This window comes from Mesoplodon bidens (genome assembly GCF_964165515.1).
Source record: "Mesoplodon bidens genome assembly, chromosome: 8".
NCBI lineage: Eukaryota > Metazoa > Chordata > Mammalia > Artiodactyla > Ziphiidae > Mesoplodon > Mesoplodon bidens.
Window position 1 is genome coordinate 94550282 of NC_138165.1, and position 27997 is coordinate 94578278.

General features: G+C 40.8%; 1 protein-coding gene across 1 annotated transcript; it reads left to right on the plus strand.

Annotated features, from left to right (window-relative positions):
• The first annotated feature begins 28 nt into the window (after positions 1 to 28).
• On the plus strand, positions 29 to 27911 carry CNOT9 (CCR4-NOT transcription complex subunit 9). The gene is made up of 8 exons (XM_081242044.1): positions 29 to 411; positions 10379 to 10558; positions 12592 to 12707; positions 14613 to 14722; positions 18264 to 18373; positions 23742 to 23840; positions 24056 to 24147; positions 25570 to 27911. The coding sequence occupies exons 1-8, from the start codon at positions 388 to 390 to the stop codon at positions 25736 to 25738; spliced, it is 900 nt and encodes a 299-aa protein (XP_081098170.1). The 5' UTR covers positions 29 to 387; the 3' UTR covers positions 25739 to 27911.
• Positions 27912 to 27997: the final 86 nt, after the last annotated feature.

A 27997-nucleotide genomic window follows, 5' to 3' on the forward strand; every position in this document is an offset into this window, starting at 1 on the left:
TGCGCACTACTTGTCCTCCCGGGACTGCCCGGCTTTTCCCGCCCTTCACTGGCCTCCGGAGAAGGGTCAGAGTTCACGCCCTTCTCTGGAGATACCTGCTCCAAGCCGGGGATGCGGGGACAAGTAGGTGGCGGATGTCCTTCCGGTCCTGAAACTCAAGGGACAAAGGACAAACTCTAGGACTGTTAACTCCAAGAGCTGGGAGGCGGGAAGAGGTTGTGTGGGCGGGGTCAGGGGTGAAAGGTCAGAGGGGCTGCGGAGGGGCGGAGCGAGCCGGAGGCGGATGGCGGCTGTGGCTGCTCATCTGCTTCAGCGGCCGAGGCGCTGAAGCTGGGACGCGGGTCGGGCGTGTCCGGCGGTGGGAGGAGAGCGGCGGCCGCTCCCAACATGCACAGTCTGGCAACGGCTGCGGTAAGTAACTGGGCCGCCCAGCCTGGGCCCAGAATGCCTCCTCAGCCCAGCGTTTCGGCCTTCTTTTCTAGCTCTCTGTGTCGGGCCGGGAGTCCTGCTCCTCCTGCCCTCAACCCGCGAGGCCCCGGCCCCCTTCCTCGCCGCGCTTGGCTGTGGCGGAGCCGGCCCCCAATTTCCTCGCCGGCCAGCTCCCGCGGCCTCTGACGCCGCGTAGCGCGTTCTTTTCTGGCCCCGGGGCCTGGTCCCGCGGCTGGAGCTCCTCCCTCGCGGCCCGGACGGGCCATTCATTGATTCATTTCGCTGACCACAATTTCAGGGTGCCAGTTACGTGCTTGGCGTTGGAGGGGGCGAGGGGACTTCCGCAGTCCGCCTGACACTGCCCGTGTTCTCGGAACTCCCTGCTTAGGCACATCGCGGCGGGGAAGAAATGGCTTCTAGCTCAAACCACTTGCTTTACAGATGCAAAATCCGACACCCGGAGAAGCGAATAGTTACTATGTCCGGCTGACGGTTCTCTGCGCTTAAAACCTTTTTTTCACACATCTCATTTTACCAGCGTGATCTTTTACCAAGAAAAACAGATAGTGTAAATTAACCTATGTGAAGTAATCCTGTGGTCTCCCATTGCATTGAGAGAAAATCCAAACTCTTTGCCTTGGCCTACAGGGCCCTCCCTGAACGTTATGTTCCTTACCCAGGTTTTCTGTCACTTGCTCCGCAGGCTCCGGGTACACTGGCTGCCGTTACATCTTTTCTACTTAACGCTTTTCCACTCCAGGTTGCATCTCTTACACACACACACCCACACCCACACACACACCCATGTGGGTCCGGCTCCTTTTCCCTCAGGTCTCTGTCTAAATCTCCCTAGAGTTGCCGTCCCTGACCGCCCTATTTAAAGTAGTTCTGTAACCCCCCAACTTTGTTAGAGTACCCTTCAAAGAATTGATCCCAATTTGTAATTCTTGTATTAATTTACTTGTTTGTTATTTGTCCCCCTTTTGAGGTCAGGGACAGGGATCATGTGGGTCCTGTTTATATGGTTACTCCAGTGCCAGGGCAGTTCCTGGCACCACGTAAGGGCTCAAATATTTTGCTGAATGACGCCGTATAGATGAGGGAGGTGACTACTGAGAGCAAATGGCCGTAATGGGCAGACAGGGTCTTGTGATTCGAGCATATTCTTCTGAATGCCCATCCAACTTTTTCAGTTTCACCAAGGTGAAGTGACTTAAGGAGAGAGTAATATACTAAAGTTGCATTACCAGGCAAAATAACATAAATCCTAAATAGAGGACAAAAGTTGCCTTAACTTTAAATTTAAAGTCAGAAAGTGAGCTGAGTGTGACTAGGTTATAGACAGCATTGTCATTTCCAGGGCAGGCGGCATCTCTGCCTCCTGGCACCATGTTTCTAAAGTGTTTGTAACTTTTCACAGAGAGAGGTACCTTTTTTTTTTTTTTTTCCCGCGGTACGCGGGCCTCTCACTGCCGTGGCCTCTCCCGCCACGGAGCACAGGCTCCGGACACGCAGGCCCAGCGGCCATGACTCACGGGCCCAGCCGCTCCGCGGTATGCGGGATCCCCCCGGACCAGGGCACAAACCCGCGTCCCCTGCATCGGCAGGTAGACACCCAACCACCGCGCCACCAGGGAAGCCCGAGAGGTACCTTTTATATATCTCTTAACTAGGTGACTGCAATTTCCCCAGCTTTTTTGTTTCTTCCAGATTTTACATGTAATATGGGAAGAAGCTAGTCAGAAAATGAGGTTGTTGCTGGTAGGAGGGGGGCAGGTTAAACAAAGGATTCTGCTAAGGTTGGCTCATCCATCTCTCAAAATCTGATTGTCTTCTCTAGGCTTTGATACCAAGCTGCTCTTTCCCCTGTGCCTCCCCAGACTCTACCTGTTCAATTCCTTTTCAGTTGCTCCCTAATACATCTTTTGAACAGCCATTAGAGCTGTTGTTCATTACTTAAAATACTCAGTACGTGTTTCTTCAAGTAAATTTACAGCGCCTTACCTTTATTTAGAAATTGAGCTTTTGGTACTTTTTCACCTGTTATGCTGTTTGGACTACACAAAAGCTCTGACAAGTTCCTTTGTACCACTCATTCACTGGAATATTTGGTTAGTGAATCTGAAGCAAAAAAAAGTTGAGCCACCTCTTTCCCAACCCTTAATGCCTTCCATTAGGCTAAACTGCCTGTGTTATTCTGATCTGGGTAAAGGGACACTAGTGGTATATATCCCTCACTAAAAATTGAGGAGTTAATAATACATGCAGCAGTGCCTGCAGTAATCTAAACCGCTTGAGAAGATGCTTACTTTTTGTCTCATGATGAAAATTTGTGTGTATCTTTATTTCTTTTTTTAAATAACAAGTAAATCACTTCAGCTAGGGAGATAGTACTATCAAAGGAGAATGTGATCACATACGAATGCAGGATGTTATTCACTAGATGGAGGAACTGAGATCATTTGGGATGTGTCTTAAATTTTGACTCTTTCCTTTAGTATTTTATTATGCCAGCAATTTGTAGTATAGTGGACTCTTCTCTTTCTTTGCAGAATACATCCTAACATCTTCATTATTGCCATCACAGAATATAATTTCTTTCTCACATCTACTAAATAGAAACAGAAAACCCCACAGGATTGTATTAAATAAGAATAAGAAAGTGCTCAGTGGTTGGCTAGGTTCATTCATTGGTTAAAAGACTTGCTCCCTGGGGCTTCCCTGGTGGCGCAGTGGTTGAGAGTCCGCCTGCCGGTGCAGGGGACACGGGTTCGTGCCCCGGTCCGGGAAGATACCGCATGCCGCGGAGCGGCTGGGCCCGTGAGCCGTGGCTGCTGAGCCTGCGCATCCGGAGCCTGTGCTCTCAGCGGGAGAGGCCACAGCAGTGAGAGGCCCGCGTACAGCAAAAAAAAAAAAAAAAAAAAAGACTTGCTCCCAGACTTCAGCCTTGGGACTCTAATTCTTGCCTCAGCAAAGTAACAGATCACCTGTTATGGACCTTGAAGACTGCTTCAGCTTAATAGTACCACAGATCTTCACATACCATGGGTCTTTTGTAATGAATGTTATGCTAGTGATCTAAAACAGCCAAACGTAAACCTTTAGGAGATGCATTGGGTATGCTTTGTTTTTTGTTTTTTTTCCCCACTAATTTCCAGTGGCAATTCTGACATCCTTAAACCCTTGCTTTTTCCTCACTTTCCACGTAACCAGCAGCTGCATTAGTCATTTTATATCTCTGTTGAAGCAGTGCTAGACCCCTCCTCTTTGGCAAGTAGAAAGAACATTATGCACTCTGAAGGATCTAATTCAAACAGCTGTCTCCTATTGAAGATTTAAGCAAATTAACCAACTTTTCTTTGTTTATTCACTTCCATTTTTAAAAAGTTATTTTGGGGCTTCCCTGGTGGCGCAGTGGTTGAGAGTCCACCTGCCGATGCAGGGGACATGGGATCATGCCCCGGTCTAGGAGGATCCCACATGCCGCGGAGCGGCTGGGCCCGTGAGCCATGGCCGCTGAGCCTGCGAGTCTGGAGCCTGTGCTCCGCAACGGGAGAGGCCACAACAGTGAGAGGCCCGCCTACCACAAAAAAAAAAAAAGTTATTTTGAAGAACATTCTGGCCCTTATTTTATAAAGATATGAGGATAGTTAAGCTAATTTAGTGTTTCCCTTTGGCACTATTAAGAAAGGTGTTTTCTTGCTATATCATCATTATGTAGACACCCAAAGCCACGTGTTGAGTCATCTCCAGACTTCAGAAATAATCTCTATTTCAGTCTAATTCCATTTTTTATTCACAATCATGTATTCATTGATAAGAAAACCAACAGCTGGTTTGGTCCTCGAACATGAAATTTTATTGATAGATTTGGCTATTTTCTGTTTAAGAGAGCCATCAACAACAATTTTTTAGTTTACTGAAGAGGGGGGATCATATTTCTTTCGCATTTATGGGTAAATGTGGATCTTTTCTAAGTTCTAAATATCTTCTTTTCACATTCTGTTAAGATTTTTCGGAAGTGGAAGACCAACTATCAGTGCCCTGTGTTAGTGACACTTGGAGTTAACCATTGGTGACTCACGTTGATAAATGTCTTATTAAGCTTCACTGAAAGAAAAAAGTTACTTGAAATACATTTTCCACATACAAACCAATAAACAGGAAGGAGGAGAATGAGTCCCTCCTAGTTGATAGTACAGACATTTTTTAACACATCTGTTAAAAGGAAAGGACCACTGACTCTAAGCAGGTTATAGCTAAAAGTATATAGTTACATGTAATTGATCTTGTTTTTGATGTTGGAAGTGTTGAGGGTGATAACTAATAGTCCAAATCAGACTTCTCATAAATGACTTTGCCTCTGGGTATGTTAATTGAACCCACTATTTACTCAAATCCAACTGTAACAGAATATCAAACTTAAACTTCTGTATTGGGTTCTTAAATAATTCAACTTGGAGGAATATTTGTGATTTCAGTCCTGTAGACCAAGTAGGACTCACTGATTCTAGAGAGAAGTAGACTAGAGTTTAAATGTAATTCTGCCATATACTTGCTTGTGTAAACTTTAGTATATTAAACCTCTCTGAACCTGTTTCCTCTTAGAATTTTGAGAATAATTTGAGGTAATCCACAGTGACTGGCACATAGTATGTTCGGTAAACATTGCCTCCTATTAAAAGTTCCTAGAAAAATCAAACCTAGTCTATAGTAGAGGGCTGAGTGTGGGGTTTTCTGAAAGGAGTATAGGGCATTTGGGGGGGATAATGGAATGCCCAGTAATGTATCTTGATTGTGGTGGTGGTTACTTGGGCATATAGGTTTCTCAAAATTCACTGAAATGTACACTTAAATGGGTGCACTTAAAAGTTGTATGCAAATTGTACCTCAATAAAATTGATTTTTTTGTAGCCAGTTAGATTAGTCTCTCACTTGTAACTAAAGAAATTTTTGAGATTTTAGAGCTGAGACTTTGATAATTAATTTAGTTCCCTCATATAGCCAATGATAAAATGGAGGCTTAGAAAAGTAAATGATTTATTCTAGGTCACACAATTGTAAAAATGGCAAAACTGTTTTGAAGCCACTTCTAGCTCCCAATCCAGTGTGCATTCCAGTTATGTACTTGTGTAGTTACTTGCAAATCAAGGTCTTTCCTATTATTTTTATTTTTATTTATTTTAAGTTCTTCTTCGGCCGCACCACACACGGCTTGCAGGATTTTAGTTCCCCAATCCCTGGATCAAACCCGGACCCCCTGCAGTGGAAGGTCAGAGTCCTAAACACTGGACCACCAGGGAATTCCCAAGGTCTTTCTTATTCTTAAACTTGATAAACATGTTCTTAATTTTAGGTCTATAAAAGGGGTACAGGCAAGATCTATGAATTCCCTGAAATTATGTATAAATTTTAGGTAAAAATAAATTATGTGCAAAACAATTTGAAATTGTGTTTTTCTAAGGAAAATATCCAGAGATTTCAATTCAAGAAATGCTAACCTCTGCTCTTGTGGTAGTATCCTGCCGTTATTGTTAATGTGTTTAAGTTAGGTGGTCTCCAAAAGGGAAATCAGATAAATTTGCTTCTCTGCCCCTGGACGGTGTGTGCTAATAGATTGTATCAGCCACAGCCTCAGAAATGTATTAGTAAATTATAAACTTAAAGAATTATAGCAATTGAACTAGGAATCTTTAGAGGTAATCTTTAAATAGAGAATTGGAGAAGGAGGAAGTCTGCCCACCGTTTACTCATAGTTCCATCAGTTGTAAAATGAGGGTGATAACCACGGTGCTGTGATCATTCAATGAAACCATGTTTTTTAAAAGTACAATACAGGGACTTCCCTGGTGGCACAGTGGTTAAGAATACGCCTGCCAATGCAGAGAACACAGGTTTGATCCCTGGTCTGGGAAGATCCCACATGCCGCGGAGCAACTAAGCCCCTGTGCCACAAGTACTGACCCTGCGCTCTGGAGCCGAGCCCGCGTGCCACAACTACTGAAGCCCTCGCACCTAGAGCCTGTGCTCTGCAATAAGAGTAGCCACCATAATGAGAAGCCTGCGCACCGCAACAAAGAGTAGCCCCGGCTCGCTGCAACTAGAGAAAGCCTGTGTGCAGCAACGAGCACCAAACACAGCCAATAAATAAATTAATTAATTTAAATAAATAAATAAATAAATAGGGCTTTCCTGGTGGCGCAGTGGTTGAGAGTCTGCCCTGCCGATGCAGGGGACACGGGTTCATGCCCCGGTCCGGGAAGATCCCACATGCCACGGAGTGGCTGGGCCCGTGAGCCATGGCCACTGAGCCTGTGCGTCCGGAGGCTATGCTCCGCAACGGTAGAGGCCACAACAGTGAGAGGCCCGCGTACCGCAAACAAACAAACAAACAAATAAATAAAGTACAATACAGTTCCCTCTCTTTCCTCATCTACCGCACCCCCTGTTTTACTTCCCACTCCCTTTTAGGAAGGCATCAATTTTCAGATTCTAACATTTTTGTGACAGGTGTGCCTAAATGATCTTTGGGATTCAGAAGGAGAGTCAGATGCATTTGGGGTTTTTATTACCATCAAGATCTAGTAAGATGCTGGAGTTGTGCTTTGGGGCTTTATTCAGGGATGAAGTCCAAAGTATGTTATCAATTGTCTGATAATATAAGTTAATATAGAAATTAGTGCGTAATTCAAAATATAAAAATATGGGAATTCCTTGGCGGTCCAGTGGTTAGGACTCGGCGCTTTCACTGCCAGGGCCCGGGTTCCAAGATCCTTCAAAGCAAGCAGCACGGCCAAAAAAAAAAAAAGTAAAAATACTTCCTTTTTATTCTCCAAAATAACTAAGTTTCCTTGTGTGTTATAAAATTACTTGTTGATGTAGGTAGGGAAGGGGTGTGTGTGTGTGTTGGTGGTTATCACTAGCTGAATTATGCCCATCTGAGCCATGATTTGACATAGGGAACTATGTCAAACTATTTCACTGACTTTTCCCATTAAAATGATGGTTATTAAGTACCTCATAATCTCAATAAGTAGAGAATTTCTCTTAGTATCAATGATATTGTTCATGGGTGCTGATTGTTTTTCAGATTCTGCTGAACTAACAGCAGTAACATTTTAATTTTTGTCTGAGATTTTTATATATTTCCTATCTCTTTTGTCTAGGTCACAGGAAATAGTTTTTTGGAAAGTTGTGTTTAGATCAAACCTAATCTTTCAGGCAAGTGAGAAGCAGCATCAGCAAGGCAGTTAAGAGTATGGACTCTGCTGCCAGACCGCCTGAATTCAAATCCTAGGCTTTGCCACTTAACTTTTAAATAACTTCTCAGTTTTCTCATCTATGAAATGAGGGTGGTAATGACAAGTATTTATTTAAGACAGTGCCTAACAGAGTAAGCACTATGTATGTGAGCTCTCACTTTTATTTTAAGAAATAATTGTATTCATCCGATAACAAATAGGTATTCAGTGGGTTTAAACTAACTCCTCCTATTGAATTTGGGGCAAAATTCACCAGGGGTGATGAAAAGGAGGGTCCCTACCTCAGATATTTCCTGGTACCAAACTGCCCTGACTGCTTTCTCGTTGTTACAGTGGCTGCAGAACCCATCTCTAAGCTTATACCTGAGGGCCACGTTACTACCCACCTGACGTCCCTAGCCCTCTTAGAACTAAAGTCCAATGGAGGCTGGAGTTCCCACAAGCAACTTCAGAAGTTGGAGTATTACTGGCAGCAGGTGGTCATGGCCTTAGGGACCTAAGTAGGCACCAAATATTGACCCTCCAGAGTGCCAGCACCACTCCAGGGGCACGATCTCCTCTGCTGTAGTCAAGCCAGCTCTGGAAACGTAATATGTGGAGGTAGGACCTGGTGTTCAGAAGCCACAGTATGCTGACTGGTGTCTACCAGTGCAGCCTGGCGTTGTTCACCTAGGGTTCCCCAGGACAGGATAGGGTACAGGGTGCTGGGTACAAGTCACACATTGGCTTTAGAGAGGGTGATGGAGTTTACTGATGGTGGTGTCTGGATGACAGGCCTCTAGGAATGAGTAATGACTAATCAGGATAGATACTATATTGCTGGAGCATTGTCTGTGGGGCCCTCTTTAGGATTGTGGGTCATCCAAGAGACTGGACAGGAAACCCAAAGCTAAAATTTTAGCCCTTGTTTCTGCTGAGCTTTTAAGGTGATGCAATACTCTAAATGTAAACATGTCCTATCTTCTGGTGGGAATTACATTTCCAAAAATAATGTTTAAAGTCAAGGGCCTATCTGTGGCAACATAGAAAAGTCAAAGTGCTTGGACCATACTGTTTTTGCTGTTGGGAGCGGAGGGCAGGAAAACTATTCCTTCTACATCATATAGGAGCCTATGTTTTCTTGAGGAGCATCACGGGTGGGAATTACAAAACAGCTTTTAGCAGATTACTCTGAGGCACTTAAAGGGGACTTAAGTTACGTGGTATTTTAGTCTGTTTAGCAGAACACCTTGTGGTTCATTCTAGCAAGCAAGAGAAATGATAAACGTTAAACTAAAAGCTTCTAATCAAGCTTCCATTTGTAGAAGGCAATTGTTCAGCTTGAGTAAATGTGACTACTCCTCAAAGACCATCTTAGACTTCATTCTGTTCTTCAGCAAAGACAGTTGTCCTTTTTGTTCCTCATTTTTATATCTGTGCGATGGGTAGGTCATCGTTCTATCACACTAAGGTGTAGTGGGAACATGTGCATAGTGTGAGAAGCTAGTGTAATATGGTTCAAGAAAGATTGGAATATGCAACTTTTGTATTTGGGTGAATTGAGCAAGTTAATTCCTCTGAGCATTAGTAGTTTCATCTGCAAGTGTCGATCCCTTTTTTCTGTCTACCTACCCTACAATTCCTCATGGTTTGGGGGGAAATTAAGTGAGAAAATATTGGGCTAGGGATGGAAATCACCATGAATTTGTTAGGACTTTAGAGCCAGAAATAGCAATGGTAATCATTTTTCTAATCTCCCATCTTATCTTCCAGATAACAGTAGTTAAGGGACTTAACCAAGGTAACAAGCCTATTTGACAAATGTGAAGAATTATAGAAGTGCTCAAATTTTTTGGAATATTGAGATTCTTTAGCACAATAAAGAAAGCCTGTTCTGTTTACATAGTCCCTACACAAGTAAGGAATGAATGAATCTCCGAGGGGTGGAGGTACTGTATGTATAAGAATCATCAGACGGGGGAGCTTTTCCAAATTACATAGATTTTCTGCTTGATGGAGGGGGATGCTGGAATTACTGGGGAAGGAAGAGCAATGGGGGGGAGGGCTTTTTTTCTTTCAAAAACCATCATAGGCACATGGTTAAAAAAAAGAGTTTAAACTATATGCAGAAGATTTTATTGTATACAATGACAAGTAGGTCTCCCATATAGATTCCAACCTTAGAGGTAACTACTGTTAACAGTTTCTTATGTGTACTTCTAGAAATGTTGTATATAAATATATAAGAATATATGTGTGTGTTAATGGAAGCGTATATGCTGTTCTGCACCCTTTTGGGGTTTTTTTTGTTTCTTATTTTGTATCAGCACAGTATAGAGCTAACTCTTTTAAGGGGCTATGTAGTATTCCATATAAAAATGTACCCCTGTATATTTAACCAGTTCCTTATTGATAGATGTTGATAGACTTCAAGTTTTCTGCTTTTAAAATAGTGCAACAGTAAACATTCTGGTATATCTTCAGTACAGCCCAAGTAGACCTGTAGGATAAGTTTCTAAACATGGAATTATTAAAAAGTGTATGCCTTTTAGATTTTGATAGATTGAATTCACTTACATCAAGTATATGTATTTAGAAAAGCTCCCCTGGTATTTACAAAAAATATGTTCCCTCCAAAGGCTACTGCAGAGTAAGACTTGATTTGACTCTAATGAAACTCACGTTTACTTTCTTGTTTTCACTTGAAGCCTGTGCCTACTGCACTGGCTCAGGTGGATAGAGAGAAGATCTATCAGTGGATCAATGAGCTGTCCAGTCCTGAGACAAGGGAAAATGCTTTGCTGGAGTTAAGTAAAAAGCGAGAATCTGTTCCTGACCTTGCACCCATGCTGTGGCATTCATTTGGTACTATTGCAGCACTTTTACAGGTGGGTATACATCCATGAGTTGCATGTCATTCCTGTTTATCACACTTGTATCTCTCTGCCTTTGCCCAAATGATTATGAAAACTTTGGTAGGATGGTTTTTTCTTTTTATTATTTTTTTAAACTTTATTTATTTTTTTTATATAAATTTATTTATTCATTTGTTTTTGGCTGTGTTGGGTCTTCATTGCTGCGCAGGGGCTTTCTCTAGTTGCGGTGAGCGGGGGCTGCTCTTCATTGAAGTGCACAGGCTTCTTATTGTGGTGGCTTCTCTTGTTGCAGAGCACGGGCTCTAGGCGTGCAGGCCTCAGTAGTTGTGGCATGCAGGCTCAGTAGTTGTGGTGCACAGGCTTAGTTGCTCCGCGGCATGTGGGGTCTTACTGGACCAGGGATCGAACCCATGTCCCCTGCCCTGGGCAGGCGGATTCTTAACCACTGCGCCATCAGGGAAGTCCTAAACTTTATTTTTTTTAATTAGTTTATTTATTTATTGTGGCTGCACTGGGTCTTCATTTCAGCGCGTGGGCTCTTTGTTGTGGCGTGCGAGCTTTTCTACTCGCGGTGCACGGGCTCTAGAGCATGCGGGCTTAGTAGCTGCAGTGCGCGGGCTTAGCTGTGGTATGTGGGATCTTAGTTCCCGGACCAGGAATCGTACCCGGGCCCCCTGCATTGGGAGCACGGAGCCTTAACCAGTGGACCACCAGGGAAGTCCCAGAATTTTTTTTTTTGGTATGCGGGCCTCTCACTGTTGTGGCCTCTCCCGTTGCGGAGCACAGGCTCTGGACGCACAGGCTCAGCGGCCATGGCTCACGGGCCCAGCCGCTCTGCGGCATGTGGGATCCTCCGGGACCGGGGCACGAACCCGTGTCCCCTGCATCGGCAGGCGGACTCTCAACCACTGCACCACCAGGGAAGCCCTGTTTTTTTTTTTAATGTTAGCATTTGTAACAATCTGTTTTAGAAAAGTCTAAGGTACTTGTTAAAATGCAGATTCTTGGATCCTACCCAAGAGATTTGATTTATTTAGTCTAAGATGAAAAATCTATTTTTAACAGGCAGCTCCCCCACACCCACGTGATTCCAATGCATGTGGTGTAAGAACTACACTTTGAGAAACACAACTTTAGGAGTTCTACAAAATAATATTTGCTACATGGTGGTGGGGATGGAAAGGAAGGTATAAGAACTGAAAGGTATATTCTGGGGAAAGAAAATGTTAAGATAAAGGTATAACAGCTGTAGGATTAAAGGTGGATATTCTTGTACATTGAAGAATAAATAACTGAAATTTGGTTCTGACCAGAACGGTCATTTGTGGGGAATAAATTGATATGGTATAGTCCTAAGAACCAAGATAGAATGATTATCCTTTAAAGTATTGTCCATAATTCCCAATAATTATATTAATTTTTAAAAATCTGTTAAGTAAGTTCATATTCTGTCCCTACAACACGTACCCAAGAAACTAAACTTTCTTATAGGAACATTTTCTGGGTAAAAGTTTTACAATTAAATTAAATGGAATTGTGTTCAGCAAATCATCGCCTTTCGACAGAGAATACATATATTCCCTGCTGTTTGTACATATCCCCACACATATACCCATGTTCTTATCTCCCCCTTTTTGCAGTTGCTACCTGACCAAACAAAGTTTTTTATGAGTCACTGTGGTTGATTTACTAACACTTTCTGGCTAGCTGTCTCATCACTGCAACTAAAAGTAGGGTGTTGACAAAAGGGGGGGATTATAAATATGAGTCCCTCAAGTGAAAGCCTCAACGGATGATGCAGGATATAGCAGGAAGTGTGGCTGGCCACAGTTGCCTCCATAGAGATCTTCCTAGAGATATATGTAGAAATGTCTCAGATAGCCTCAGTCAGGTATATTTATGATGAAAGGGTAGGAGTATTGTTTATTTCTTCCCCCTCTTTGATGGTTCGGTTCTTATAGGATACGTGGAATTAAAGTTGTTTGTTTTCATACCATGGGAATTAAAACTTATTCCTTGTTCATCTGGTGATTTCCATTTTTTAGGAAATTGTAAATATTTATCCATCTATCAACCCACCCACCTTGACAGCACACCAATCTAACAGAGTTTGCAACGCTCTGGCATTATTGCAATGTGTAGCATCACACCCAGAAACCAGGTAAATACTTTGAATGAGTGTGTGGGTAGAGGTTTGTATTGAATGTGGTCCTAACTTCTGAATGATGAGAGGAGGGTCATGCAGTAGGGTGCACGTGTGTGGGTGTGGATCTTCGGGACTCTTCTTTTACTTTTTTTTTTTCCTCAAGAATTTCCGGTCTCTAATTCACCAGATTTTAGTGTAGTAACAATATGGTATTGTTTAACATGTTCTTTTATAATTAATTTTTTGCCTTTTCAAATTATGGTAAAATATAAATAATGTAAAATTTATCATTTGAACCATTTTAAAGTATACAGTTCAGTAGTACTAAATACATTCATAATGTGCCATCATCACCACCATCCATTTCCGTAATTCTATTCATCCTGTAAAACTTAAACTCTATACCCATTAAACAATAACTCCCCATTCCCCTGCCCCCCAGCCCCTGGCAACTACCATTCTACTTTCCATCTATGATTTTGACTATTCTGAGTACCTCGTTATAAATGGAATCTTATAGTATTTGTCTTTTTGTGATTGGCTTATTTCACTCACCATAATGTCCTCAAGGTTCGCCCATATTATAGCATATGTCAGAATTTCCTTCCTTTTTTAAGTCTGAATAGTATTCCATTGTCTTATTTACTTTTTATGCATTGGTAGCAAGGAACTTTAAAGGAGTGGTGGTCACCTCTCAGGAAAGGTCAGGCATACAGCTACTTCTCCCTCCTGAATCCATGGTAGGCGTCACTGTGCCACGTGTTAGGCACAGTGCATGGCATTTAGTAGTTCAGTTAGTATTTGAACTCAGCACTTTTTTCTCACATAGTAAGCCAGATTTGGCTTCAGAATCTTTTTTAACACAGGATTTTAGGCAACCTCTGTAATAAATGAGAATTGGCATTCAAATTGAGACACTTTTGCCTTCCTGCTATATCTGACAAATTAAGAAAGGGGAGATTCTGTTCAGGAATCTGCTTTGTGATTTTTATGGCCTTAAAGCACTTAATAGTCATTTTATTAAAGCCTTTCCTCTCTTTGTCAAGTTTTCCTTATAAAATCTGAATGCTAGGTTGGCACTGACCTTTCGGAACTTTAGAAACATTGCTAAGAAAATTACTTTTAAGTACTTAAAAATGCAAGAGTACTTTCTTAAAATTTTTGGGTGTTGGCTCTCCTGTAAGGTATAATTATAAATTATATAAAGTAATAGACTGATTCCATATTAGTTGCTGAACATATTAGCTTCAGATTAAAATGTTTTTAGGATACTTAGTGTATCTGAAAGCTCTAACCAAAAAAGAGTGTTTAAGCATAACAGATAAACCTTGATAGTGGCTGCTTTATTTTGTTGTCTTGGTTTATAAGATTTTGTCAGCTCCTACCTGTGAATATTACTGTTCACCCATAAACTAGGTGAGGGAGGGCGTCTGGGAGAATCTCTTGGGCCCTTAAGTGCATTTTATGACCTATTTTTTAAAACTTGCAGTTGGATATTTTATCAGTTTTTAAAGTACTTGGTACTGATTACAGGGAAAATTGTGTGTTCTCTTAACCATTAGTCTAGGCTAGGGTTTTTCAGCCTTGACATTTTGGGCTGGATTAAGTCTTTGCGGTGGGAGGAGGGGGATAACAGGGGACTGTCCTGTGCATTGTAGGATTAACAGCATCCTGGCCTCTGCCCAGTGGATGTCAATCCCTTCAGTATGACAACCAAAAATATATCCGGACATTGCCCCTGGGGGGGCAAAATCACCCCAACTGAGAACCACTGGTCTAGACTAATGACCAGTAACAGTCTTTCCTAGAGATTCCTTGGTCAAGCAGTGTTATAGGCCTTACAGAATTAACCACCTGGGAATGTTCAGAATCCTTAGAAATTAACTCTGGGATCTGAATGTGATTATTTTTTTCTTTCAGGTCAGCATTTCTTGCAGCACACATCCCACTTTTTTTGTACCCCTTTTTGCACACTGTCAGCAAAACACGTCCCTTTGAGTATCTTCGGCTAACCAGTCTTGGAGTTATTGGTAAGTTGTTAGGATTGTTTTGCAAGCCTGGAATCATCATCAATCATAATAGTGGTCTTAACTTAGGTGTTTTGTCTGGTCTTTTATAGCTTTTGTTCACCAGTTATTCATTTTTGTCTTCAGGGTTGAGTCTGATAAATTAGTTTTTACTAATAAATGAATATCAGAACATTATTGCTCTTACCAAGTACCATTCTGAGTATTGTTAATAAGGCTGTAAGACCCAACATTTGGGATTAAATTCAGTGTGTATGTAGAAATGTTTAATAATTGTAGGGAAAGTAAAGAACAAGAGTGTTGACAAAAAAAGATTATTATTACAGGAGTAAGAATTTGAGTTTGTTTCTTGGTTTGATTTTTCATCTTTCTCACTTCTGAGCTGTTCTCCCATAATTCCAGGGATTTACCTTCTGTTTTACCTCGTTGAATTTTTGCATGCTCAAATTAATGTTTCCATGTATGTTTATTATGGGAGATGTGTCTAAAACGCTATATCAGCTATTTCAGATCTTAGACTCCTAGGTACTAAAATCTTTAGATTTGTGAAATGCAAATACATTCAAGAAGATTTCTTTCCTAAATTGCCCTTCCTTTTTTCAGTGTCTTTTTCTCATAGTTTTTGCTCAACATACTAACCAAATAATAAGAACATCAGTTATACAAACTTTGTTTCGTTTGGTTATTATTTTTATGTTCAACCTGTGTTCACATCCTTATGTTTATAAACCATGAATCAGGAAGTATAATTTAAAAGTTTGGTATTTCTGAGAAGCATTTTATTCTACTTTTAAGGAGTAACTGTTATTTCATACTCCAAATGAATGTTATTATTTTTTACATCTTCTCCCAAGTGTTACTCTAATTAGAAACTTTTTTCCCAATATATTCTTTCCAGCTTGTAAGATATAAAAACGTCTAGTGTAGGATTTAAAACATCAACATGATTCCAGCCAAAAGAAAACACTTGTATTCATTATTCTAATTCAGTCATCCTACTTCTGCTGGGTTTTTTTACTACTGTGGTTGGATGATGCACTTCTGTGTTGTTAGGGTAAATGTTGACAGTGGTGGGGGGTGGAAACAGTACTTGGACGGTATTAAGCCAGTGGTCTACCCTTGCATATATTTTTAGAAACTCAGTTTCTCCCAAGTCATTGAGAGAACAAGCACAAGGTGAATGTTTGGGCCTAGACTTTTTCCTGCAGTTCAAGGGTTATCAGACAAGTTTGAATATAAATGAAATGATATATAACGTAGATTAGAAAATACTTGAAACTGAGTAAAAGTAAAAATACAACATATCAAAATTTGTAGGATGCAGCTTAAAGCAGGGCTTAGAGGGAAATTTGTAGCATTAAATGCTTATACTAGAAAGAAAGAGAGGTCTTCAATCAGTGAGCTAAGCTTTTCTTTAAGAAACTAGAAAAAGGAGCAAATTAAACCAGAGCAAACAGAAGGAAGGAAATGATAAAGACTAGATATCAATGAAAACGTGAAAAGAAAATCAATACATAAAATCAGTGAAACCAAAAGCAGGGTTTTTTTGTTTTGTTTTTTGAGATATAATTGACATATAACATTGTATTCGTTTTTGGTATACAACATGATTTGGTATATGTATATATTGCAAAATGATCAGTACAGTAAGTTTAGTTAACATCCATCATCACACATAGGCAACATTGTTTTTCCTTGTGATGAGAACTTTTTACGATCCCTAACTTTTTAAGATTTCTCTTAGAAGCTTTCAAACATACAATACTGTATTGTTACTGTGGTCACCATGCTGTACATTATACCCCTGGGACTTATTTATCTTATAACTGGAAGTTTATACCTTTTAACCACCTTCATCCATTTCATCCACCCCAATTTTTTATTGAAAAAAATTCAATAAAATTAATAAACCTCTATCCAGACAGACTGATAAAAAAAAGAGAAGACACAAGTTACAAATATCATAAATGAAAGGGGGTACATTGTAAAAGACTCTACAGACAAATTCTTTTCACAAAAACGTGAAAAACTTGGGTGTAAGTCTTACAAAATATGTGCAAAGTCTATAGCTAAAAACTATAAAACAAGGACAAAAGAAATAAAAACCTAAATAGATGCAGAGATACACCATATTCATCAATTGGTTTATCGTTAAGATGTTAAGATGTCGTTCTACCCCAGATGATATATAGGTTTAGAGCAATTCTAACAAAATCCCAGTAGGATTTTTTTTATAGAAATTGACAAGGTGATCCTAAAATTTTATCTGGAAAGACAAATGAACTAGAATATGCATTTTTTAAAAAGAAGGATAAAGTTGGAAGACATATACTACCTGATTTCCAGACCTACTGGAAAACTAGAGTCAAGAGTCAAGTGTGGTATTGGAGAAAAGATAGACTTGTAGAGCAGAATGGAGAGTACAGAGATAGCCCCACACAATTATGGTCAATTGGATTTTTGACAAAGCTGCAAAGAGTATTTAGTGAAGAAAGGATAGTCTTTTTCAATAAATCGTGCTGGAACAATTGGATATCCATATGTAAAGCAATGAACCATGATCTATACCTTGTACTCTATACAAAATTAACAAAATGGATTTTAGACCTACATGTAAAACATCTAAGTGAGATAATAATCTGCCATCTGCAGCAGACCATGTTATAAATTATGGTACGTGCTGTTTAGAGATGTAGCATTTGTAGATTGTCAGTTCTGGTTAAAGTAAATGACATTACTCTCTCCTGAAGTGATTGACCTTAGTTATTACAGGTCCAGTTAACTAAGGCCTTTCATATAAAAGCTAGTGTTGCGTTGGGCAGCTCAGGGAACAGTCATTTGTTTAATGGGACTCTGCCTCCGTATATGCAGAATGGAGAGGATATCAGTGAACTGTGTCTGTCACCCGGTCAGTGGTATAAGTTTAGAAACCAACAGAGTAATGGAATTGGGATGAATTTTAGAAATCATTGGTTCAACTCTTATTTTATAAAGAAACAGAGGCTTGCAAAGGGAAGGTAACTTTGTCAAACTTAGGTAAACTAGTTGTGGAACCAGAATTGGAATCCAGGTGTGTGTGTTTCTTGTTTAGGTATGCCCTACAGTGTTCGTGCTCTTCGGGAAAAGAGGGGCAATTAAATAACCAGGAAGTAATGTTTGTTTATGCCTATTGTGAAGTAGGATTCAGACTGACATCGTTTCTTTGCTACCTGGGAATGTGCCTTAATACTGATGTAGAATTCTTTTACCTAAGATATATGGAGAAGAGATGGTGATATTATTGTATGAATGCCTACCAAGAGTGATAGAAAAATTATTTAGATAGCTAAACTGATGCTAACTATATGATAGACCAAACTTGGTACGTGATCTTTTAGTGTTGACTGATAACAGTCAACCTGTGCTTTTCTTCCTCTCTCTCTTTTTTTTTTTTTTAATAAACCACAGTTTGTGTTGTATGTTAAGTTCCACAACTAGCTGGATGAACAATTTTAGTTGGAAACCCTGACTCTGAAATAATTTTGTTTGTCCATATTTTCTTTAGGGGCCCTGGTGAAAACAGATGAGCAGGAAGTAATCAACTTTTTACTGACAACAGAAATTATCCCTTTGTGTTTGCGCATTATGGAATCTGGAAGTGAGCTTTCTAAAACGGTGTGTGTTTTTATCTTAATTAGATTCTATATTGTTGACTCTTGGGCTACTTCTTCATGGTTATCATTTTCTGCCTCCCTTCAGGTTTTTTGAAACTTTCATGAATGTTTTTTCTCTTTTAAATAAAAATTGTTATATAATGATGATTTTAAAACCCAGACCCGTCAAAAGAATATCATGTTAAAACACTAAATTTCTCCCTTTCATCTGAACCCACTTCTCACTACACAGGTATATTATTCCAGACATTTTTTTATGCATCATCAAGTGTATATATACTTGAGCTTCTCCCTACTTTGCACTCTAACCATGGATAGATAATGTGACTGGTATAAATTCTTAACCTCTATTTTCCCTCTCAGAACTCCACTGTCATGGCCCTGTTGTCTTCTGGTATTGAATGTTGTAGTGAAACCTTGGGTCAGCCTAATATTTTCCTTTCATTGGTGAACTTGCTTTTTCTGCGTGGTATCTATAAGCTTCTTTTATAATTTTTAAGTTCATTTGATAATTTTTTTTTCTTTTGGCTGCGCTGGGTCTTCGTTGCTGTGCGCAGGCTTTCTCTAGGTGTGGCGAGCAGGGGCTACTCTTCGTTGCAGTGTGTGGGCTTCTCATTGTGGTGGCTTCTCTTGTTGTGGAGCACGGGCTCTAGGTGTGCGGGCTTCAGTAGTTGTGGCATGTGGGCTCAGTAGTTGTGGCTCATGGGCCCTAGAGAACAGGCTCAGTAGTTGTGGCACACAGGCTTAGTTGCCCTGCGGCATGTGGGATCTTCCCAGAGCAGGAATTGAACCTATGTCCCCTGCCTTAGCAGGTGGATTCTTAACCACTGGACCACCAGGGAAGTCCATCATTTGATAATCTTATATCAGATTTTTTTTCTGGAAGAGCCTACTCTTTGTGTCTCTTTTTTGGTTAATTTTATAGTTTTCCCTTTAATTTGTTTTGGCCTCTTGCTCCAGCAACATCAGTTATGCTGTATTCTCTATTTTTCAAATATATATCTTTTCCCTCTCTACTTTCTGTCTTTAATTTCATATCGTGATTTTTCTCAAGGCTACTTTTCCATGTTGCTGACTATTTTAGTAATATCTTAACTCTGCTTCCAAAGTATGTCTAGTCACATTGACTAGACTAGTCACTTCTAATTTTTAATTCGGTAAATACTGATTGCTGAGTTGGATGTAATGATTTAAATTTTTTTTGTTTTGAATACACAATACAAATAAAGTAAAAATTCAGTTGCTACTACAAATGGGTATACAAACAAATGTAAGTCTCCTACCATAGCCTCTCAGTTCTTCTCCCCAGTGGTAACCAGTATTACTATTTTCTTGTAGAATCCTTCCAGAAATATTCTGTGTATACATGTAGCAGTTTAATTTTGTATTAATATTTTTCCTCTAGTCTCTGCCTCTCACTTCTCATGTCCTTTCAGCTCTTCTTTGAATTTTTTATGTTCTTTGAATTCTTTTTTTTTTTTTTTTTTTTTTTTTTTTCCGGACGCGCAGGCTCAGCGGCCATGGCTCACGGGCCCAGCCGCTCCGTGGCATGTGGGATCTTCCCGGACCGGGGCACGAACCTGTGCCCCTGCATCGGCAGGCGGACTTTCAACCACTGCGCCACCAGGGAAGCCCTCTCTGAATTCTTTTAAATGTTTTTTAAAGTCCACATTCTCTTCAATTTCCTTGAAAATGCAGATAAGTATTACTTGTTACCCCTGTGTAGGGTATGTCTCTATATAAAGTTTCCCTGTGGGCGTCTTTTTATCCAAGATTGCCATTTGTTTAAAAATAATGGATGGAAAGAGAGATGTTATGAGCTGAAGTTGGCAGCTTTTAAGTATCTTACCTCTGAATACTTTTCCACCCAGCCTGCCATCTAGGGTGTGTGTGTTAGGGAGGATTTAAACCTCTGTCTTTAATTTTCTACTAACACACAAAGAATAAGTGACATGTGATCTATGTTCATGCTTTTCTTCCTTTCTTTTTTTAAAAAAATAAATAAATTTATTTGTTTGTTTGTTTGTTTATGGCTGCATTGAGTCTTCGTTGCTGTGCGCAGGCTTTCTCTAGTTGCGGTGAACAGGGGCTACCCTTCGTTGCAGTGCACGGTATTCTCGTTGCAGTGGCTTTTCTTGTTGTGGAGCACGGGCTCTAGGCGCGCAGGCTTCAGTAGTTGTGGCTCGTGGGCTCTAGAGCGCAGGCTCAGTAGTTGTGTCTCCCGGGCTTAGTTGCTCCGCAGCATGTGGGATCTTCCCGGACCAGGGCTCGAACCCCTGTCCCCTGCATTGGCAGGCGATTCTTAACCACTGCGTCACCAGGGAAGTCCCTGTTCATGCTTTTCTTCTCTCATTTGTCCCTTAATTTTATTCCTTTCGTTAATTTCAGTGGCTTTCCGGGACCGGATTGGAATGGTTACAACTGTATTCTGTCATTTTTTATTCATAGTTGCCTATGAATAGGGTTTTTTCAAGTTGGCTTCTTATGGCTGGGACAGAAAAAGATTCGTTTCTTCTTTAGTGACATTTCTTCCAGGAGCCCCCATCCTAATGATCCCTCCCCTATTTACATTCCTTGCCCATTACTAGAATTAATTCATCCTTGATGTGTAGATGTTCCCATTGACCTTTACGCTTCAAGTAGAATACTTCTCCTATCCTACGTTTTATGGTTTGTAGTCACTTCCTGGCAAGTCTTTCTTCTTTTGCTCCATGCAAGCAGACACCTCGTTGTGTTCACTTTTTATGTACAAAGCTTAGTCAAACGCCTTGCCATAGTAGACACCCAGTAAAGCAGAGGTTCTCAGTCAGAGCTGTGTGGCATGATCACCTGTGAAGTGTTTTTGTTTCTCTGGGTTTTTTTTTTTTTTGGCTGTGTTAGGTCTTAGTTGCGGCACACAGGCTCTTTCGTTGTAGTGAGCGGGCTTCTCTCTAGTTGTGGCACGTGGGCTCAGTAGTGGCGGCACCTGGGGTTAGTTGCCCCACAGCATGTGGGATCTTAGTTCCCCGACCAGGGATCGAACCCACATCCCCTGTATTGGAAGGTTGATCCTTAACCACTGGACCACCAGAGAAGTTCCTGTGAAGTGTTTTTAAAACATCAATGTCCAGGTCCCATATCTGACCTACTGAACCATTCTGCAGGGTGATAAAGTATGGACATTTGTGGGTTTTTTTTTAAATCCCCCTGGGTGAGTGTATAGTATAAGTTATTTTGGAAAGCTGTTTGGCAGTATCCACTATAAACATAAACCTACCCTATCACCCAAAAATGTATACCCAAGAAAAATGAACTCGCGAGAATTCCCTGGCAGGCCAGTGGTTAGGACTGCACGCTTTCACTGCCAAGGGCCCAGGTTTGATCTCTGGGCAGAGAACTAAGATCCCACAAGCCACACAGCACGGCAAAAAAAAAAAAAAAGCTCTCATAGGCATTAAAAACATATATAGGAGTATTTATAGCATTTTTACTCATGAAGGATAAATTGTAGTATAGTTAGAAAGTAAACTACACAATAGTTAAGAAGCATGAACTGCTGATACATGCAACGTGACTGATATTATGTCAAGTGAAAGAAGCCAGATATATATGAGTTCCTACCATGTGACTCATATATGTATGTGAAATTCAAGAACGGGCAAGAACAGTCAGTGAGGATAAATCAGAATAGTGATTACCTCTCAGGGAAGGATATTGACTGGGAAAAGGCACAAGGGAATCTTCTGGGGTACTGGAAATGTTCTGTATTTTATTTTATTTAAAATTTTTATTTTATTTCATTTTTATTGAAATATGGTTGATTTACAATGTTGTGTTAGTTTCGGGTGTACCACAAAATGATTCATTTTTTTTTCTTTTTTTACATTCTCTTCCATTACAGGTTATTACAAGATATTGAGTATAGTTCCCTGTGCTATACAGTTGGTCCTTGTTGGTTATCTATTTTATATATAATATTGTGTATGTGTTAATCCCAACCTCCTAGTGTTCTGTATTTTAATCTGGTTGTGGTTCACAGATGTGTAGGAGGTAAAAATTAAGATACACTTAAGATTAGTGCACTTTACACATTTTACTGTGTATATGTTTGTATTAGTTTCTTATTGCTGCTATAACAGATTGCCACAAGCTTGGTGGCTTAAAACACCACACATTTATTCTCTTACAGTTCTGGAAGCCAGCAACCGTAAATCAGTTTAACCAAGCTAAAGTCAGGGTGCCAGTAAGAGCAACATTCCCTCTGGAAGCTCTAGGAGAGAGTCCCTTTCCTTGACTTTTCCAGCTTTTAGAATTGCATTTCTTGGCTCACTGCCCCCTCTTCCATCTTCAAAGCCAGCAGTGTAGCATGGTCAAATCTCTCTCTGCTTCGGTCACATCACCTTCTCCTCTATTGTCAAATCTCCCTCCACTTTCCTCTTTAAGGACACTTGTGATGATTATATTTAGGGCCCACCTGGATAATCCAGGATGATTGATCTTCCCCTAAGATTCTTAACTTAATCACATCTGTAAAGTCCCTTTCGCCATATAAAGTAGCATCCCCAGGGTTTGGTGATTAGGACCTAGATATCTTTGGGGGCCATCATTTAGCCAACCACAATGTTATACCCCAGTAAAATAGTAAAATAAAACAAACAATTCCCACAGTTGATTCTGAAGAGCAGCTGAGGAAGAGAATCATTATAATAATCATTTGACTTGAATTAAACTAGTATTTTTTTAATCCCATCTATGTAAGAGTTAATGAGCTTAAAGTGAGTATATTCTTTATTACTGTTGGAACAATTTTCGAAGGGAGGCTTAAAAGTCTTATTTTCTTTAAGATCTTTTAAGAATAAGAAAAGCTTTACCTAACTCATTCGGAAGAGATGAGGCATAGCTGAATTGCTAAAATCATCTTGGCCCATGGAAAAGGGAAGAGGCTCTGTGTTTAACTAGGTCTGATCTCAACTCTGTGAGTTAGTAGCTTTGTCACTTGGGACCTTAATCTGGCAAGTTATTTATTAACAGTTATACCTGGCACATAGTAGGTGTTCAGTAACTGAGACAGTCTCTCTGTTTTTAAGACTCTGATAATTACCTACCTTTTATGTAAAATGAGAATAACAATGGTACCTACTTCATAGGTTTGTTGTGAAAATAAGATAAGGCATGTTATGGCTTAAGGAAGAATTCCAGCACATAGTATATGTTCAATATGGTAATATTTATTAATTTTTTTGTACTATGCGTGTCTCGTCAAGTAAGTTATATAGAATGCAAGGGTATTTGCTTAGTTTTCTGCTTATGGTTATTCCTGGGAGAAAAGTAGACAGTTGGAAGACAAGTCTGAGCAATGTTTTGGACTCCTTAATTTTGTTTTACTCCAGGTTGCCACATTTATCCTCCAGAAGATCCTCTTAGATGACACTGGTTTGGCTTATATATGTCAGACATATGAGCGTTTCTCCCATGTTGCCATGATCTTGGTGAGTTCTTTCATTTGCCTTCTTTGTAACTGCTTCTGATCACACAGCTTAGTCGCTTTGCAGTCGACACTGAGCTGCTTCAGTCTCCCAACTAGAAATGACAACTGTGGAATCTTGTATAACAGTTCTTGCAATATCTGATCTCTGATATCAACTAGGATTATTTTGTGTTTTGTGTGTTTTTTTCCTATCCCACCTCGTTTTGGGGGAAACAGGGTAAGATGGTCCTGCAGCTATCCAAAGAGCCTTCCGCCCGTTTGCTGAAGCATGTAGTAAGATGTTACCTTCGACTCTCAGATAATCCCAGGTAAACATTTATAGGATTCATAGGACTTAAATACTCTGGTGAGTATTTCAGGGGAAATACTCTGGTGAGCAGTTGCCCCATCTCATGGCATAGCTCCTATGTCTTTAGGACAGGGAAGGGATAAAACTATATTTAGCTTGTCTGAGACAGACCTTGATTAATTCCTTTTAAAATCTGAAGTGCTGAATTTAAAAATCCATCAGAGTTTTATCTCCCCACTGGAACTCCGTACCCTACTCTAAAATTCCAGAGAGTTCAGACAGTGAATCTTATGATACATTACTCCTGTGGTTTGAGCTTTCTGTTGCTACTCCAGGTGGTCAGAAAGAAAAGTATACTTTCAAAGGTCTCTTAAAGGAACAGGCCCAGAGGGCTCTTGAATTATATTTCCAGTTCTCTTCCTGTAAAGTCCTTGAGCTAATTATTTTATCTCCCTATGTTCGTAATCTTTCTGCCAGAAATCATACATTGTAGATACAACGCGTTTTAGAAATATTTAACCTTTTGCTTTGTAAATCCATAATTCATGCTGAAAGCCACTTGCTCAGATTCTGCTAAACCACATAATGGGTTGATTTCTGTGTTCTTAGGAATGAGGATAACTTGATTTAATGTGAACTCAGCCTCCTGCCACTGAGGTTATTTAAGTCCTAACTATTTCTTTGACCATTTTGTCCTGTTCTTTAGTGGTTCCTGTTTTCACCAAAGCTTGAAAATATGTTTATTTAAAACTCTCCTTGTACAAAGAAAGTAGGCTGAGTACAAAAGCTATAACTTGTTTTCAAAAACAGCCTTATAAATAGTTAACATTTACCTTTTTGAGTTTTCAGATTCGACTTTTACCGGTCATATTTTAAAGTAAATGAAACATTTAAAAGTTCATCTGATAATAATGTTACCATAGTTTTGTTTTTACTGCTCATCTCTTATTAAGGGTTTTAACTATAAAACTGAAGCTGTTTTTGGAAAGACACAAATTTATATCAGTTTAAAGTTCATTAGTTTATCATACTATGAGTGAGGTCATATCCCCTGTTAATGTACTGATTTTGGAATATTTCATTTACTATATAATCCATATATTTCCAACATGAGTATTATGACAGTGTTTACTGTAATAAATCAGAAAGCAGTTTGAATTGAAGTAAATTATTGCACCATTTTATTCCATTTGCTTTGTCACAAAATTCTACATTGGGGCATCATTCTGAAAATGTTTGCAGACAACAGATCCTGGAGCAATCTGAGCCTGTGCCTAACATAAGCTTTAAAGAATTTTAATGGCTTCTTAAAGTACCTTGACAGAACCATAGATTCCCAGGATTCTATGTATTTATATCTAAGAAAAGGGCTCTTCCCTGTCCCCCAGATGTGGGTTTATTTGTTTGGTCTCCCTGGTCGGTTTGTTTATTTCTGATGTAGGGCACGTGAAGCACTGAGGCAGTGCCTCCCTGACCAGCTGAAGGACACGACCTTCGCCCAGGTGCTAAAAGATGACACCACCACTAAACGCTGGCTTGCACAACTCGTGAAGAACCTGCAAGAGGGCCAGGTCACCGATCCCCGGGGTATCCCCCTGCCCCCTCAGTGATCCTCCCCCATCCCCTCCCACTACTCCCCCAAGTTGGGGAAGGGAGGGGGAACCTGCGAGGAATACAGCTCAGGTTTTATCGCCGACTGGGAATAGACGACCTCAATGCTGAACTGCACTGGAGAAAAGGGGCACGGTACCCTTGCTGAGGTGTATGAGCTGCCATCAGGCCGCCCTGAGGACCTGGGCTCCCTCTGCTACTCCCAGGAAACGGGCTCCTGACACAGTGTTCTGCCACCACAGCCAAGGAGGGTGTCGACACCAGCAAATGCTGTATTTGCAGCATGCCCAGGATGACCGTTCTCCCTCGCCTCTACCCAGCCACTGGCAGGGAGGGGAGACAGTGGTAACAGCAGCAGCACTCTAGGCACGGTGAACACCTGGGACCAAGCCATGTGGCGTTTTCTTAGTTTGCCTTCCTGGAAGACTCAAGATGTGTCTCTTCATCCTCTCTCTCAGTATTTGTTTACTTTGGTTTTTTGTTTTTAATCTCAGAGAGAGGTGTATTTAGTGGACACAAGCTGTAATATTCAGCAAAACTTTGTCAGTTGGTACCGTTTACAAGTCTGTTAGATGCGTAAGCTCAATAAAAAGTTGGTCTGGGCATTACATCCCCTCTAGCAGGCCAGTAGCTGCATGAGCTGTTGGGAGGAATGGGAGGCAGGGGAAGGATATAAAGCCAAAGGACAGCAGGAACCCACCGCCTGTTTCCCTTCCCTTTCCCATTCTTTTACCCCTAGTTCTGGATGCCATAAGGACCTTAACCTTGCCTTTGGCTTTAGCTGCTAGCATTTCCAAATCTCTGTGCTTTTCCCTTCTTCACTTCCCTCCTATTAAACTTAAAACAGACGTCATAATTCATCAGGCTGTCCTGGAAGGGTATTGTATCGGGGGAGGAGAGGAGATGGTGGACGTCACCTTCAATTCAAGTCCTCAAAGGTATTTTCTAGATGACTTTTAAAAGGGAGGCGTCTGTGCTTAAGATGATAGGCTACTTGATCCTATTCTTTGCCCTAGTGTGAATCTACAGTTCCATCTGTCTTCATGATTGTACTTGAAGCAGTATTAGCTGAATGAGTTAATTTTATTCAGATTTAAGATAGAGGGCTGGACTCTGCTTGCTCACTTATTCCATCTTTTTTTTTTTTTTTTTTTTTTTGACACATTCCCTTTTGGTCTATGGGAATTACAGGGTCGCCACTAAAATATTTTACACTTTTTCATATTGTGTCAGAGAATCCCCCTTCCTCCTCTGGAGCTTTAGGTGACTCTATTCACGATCCAGAGGCTTGAATCTGCAGTGTAAACTGCCTTGCTTTCCCCCAGTCCTTCCCCCTGCCATCACCTGCTTTCTCTGTCTCTAATCCCCATCTCCAGTCAAAGATGGGATTATTAACCCAACTAGAGAGAGACCAAGTATTTTTGGTCCACATCTCACACGATTGAAGGTGTCCCTGAATACATTTGGGGAGGGTTTATAAGGGGCAGGCTCAGAGAAACCTTTGCAGAGGCAGTTTTGCCAACCCAAGGGCTCTTTCAAGCCGACTTTCACAAAGGGAGCCGGCTTGTTAGTTGGCTTCTGTCTCTTTAGAGCCAAGAAGGTAGTAATTAAGTAGCCTAGATGTAGAAAGGGTCGGATAAGCACTTATTCCCCTGCTTTCCAAAATGAAGAGGAGAACCAGGCCAGCTCTCACTAATCTCAAGCCTGAAGAGAAGAGGTCTTGGAGAAATCAGAGAACAGCATGGACTGGATAAATGTCTTGACTCCCTTCAGCCCATAGTTTTGACGTGGAGAGTCCAGCTAGGGTAATCCTGATTTTTGCCAACCGCCTTCCTGCTGAACCAAAGTTTTCTCATTCCCCCTTGTCTGGGGAAGCAGCTGAGGGCCAGGCCTTGCTCCCTGAAAAATTCTCTTCTCCATCTTTCGGTGCATTGGCCATTGTACTGGGCCAATGGTATCTTAATTCTTGTACCATCTCTTCTCAGCTGGCCTTGGACCCCATGTAGGAGTTGGGGGGAGGGGTGGAAATGGGTATTGTTCCTTGTAGTTGATCCTGATATCGTGTGTGTATAAAGAGGACCCCTCCCCCCCGCCCCGCATTTTCTGTGTTCCATCCTTCTCACTCCCTCAACAGGATTGAAATAAAACATGCTTCTGTTTTTGTAACAATAATTTTTCTTTTAAACTGGAGATTTTATTTTGTCAATATCGAGGTATCTAGGCACTGTAGTCAGATGATCCTCATCAACCTTGCCTCT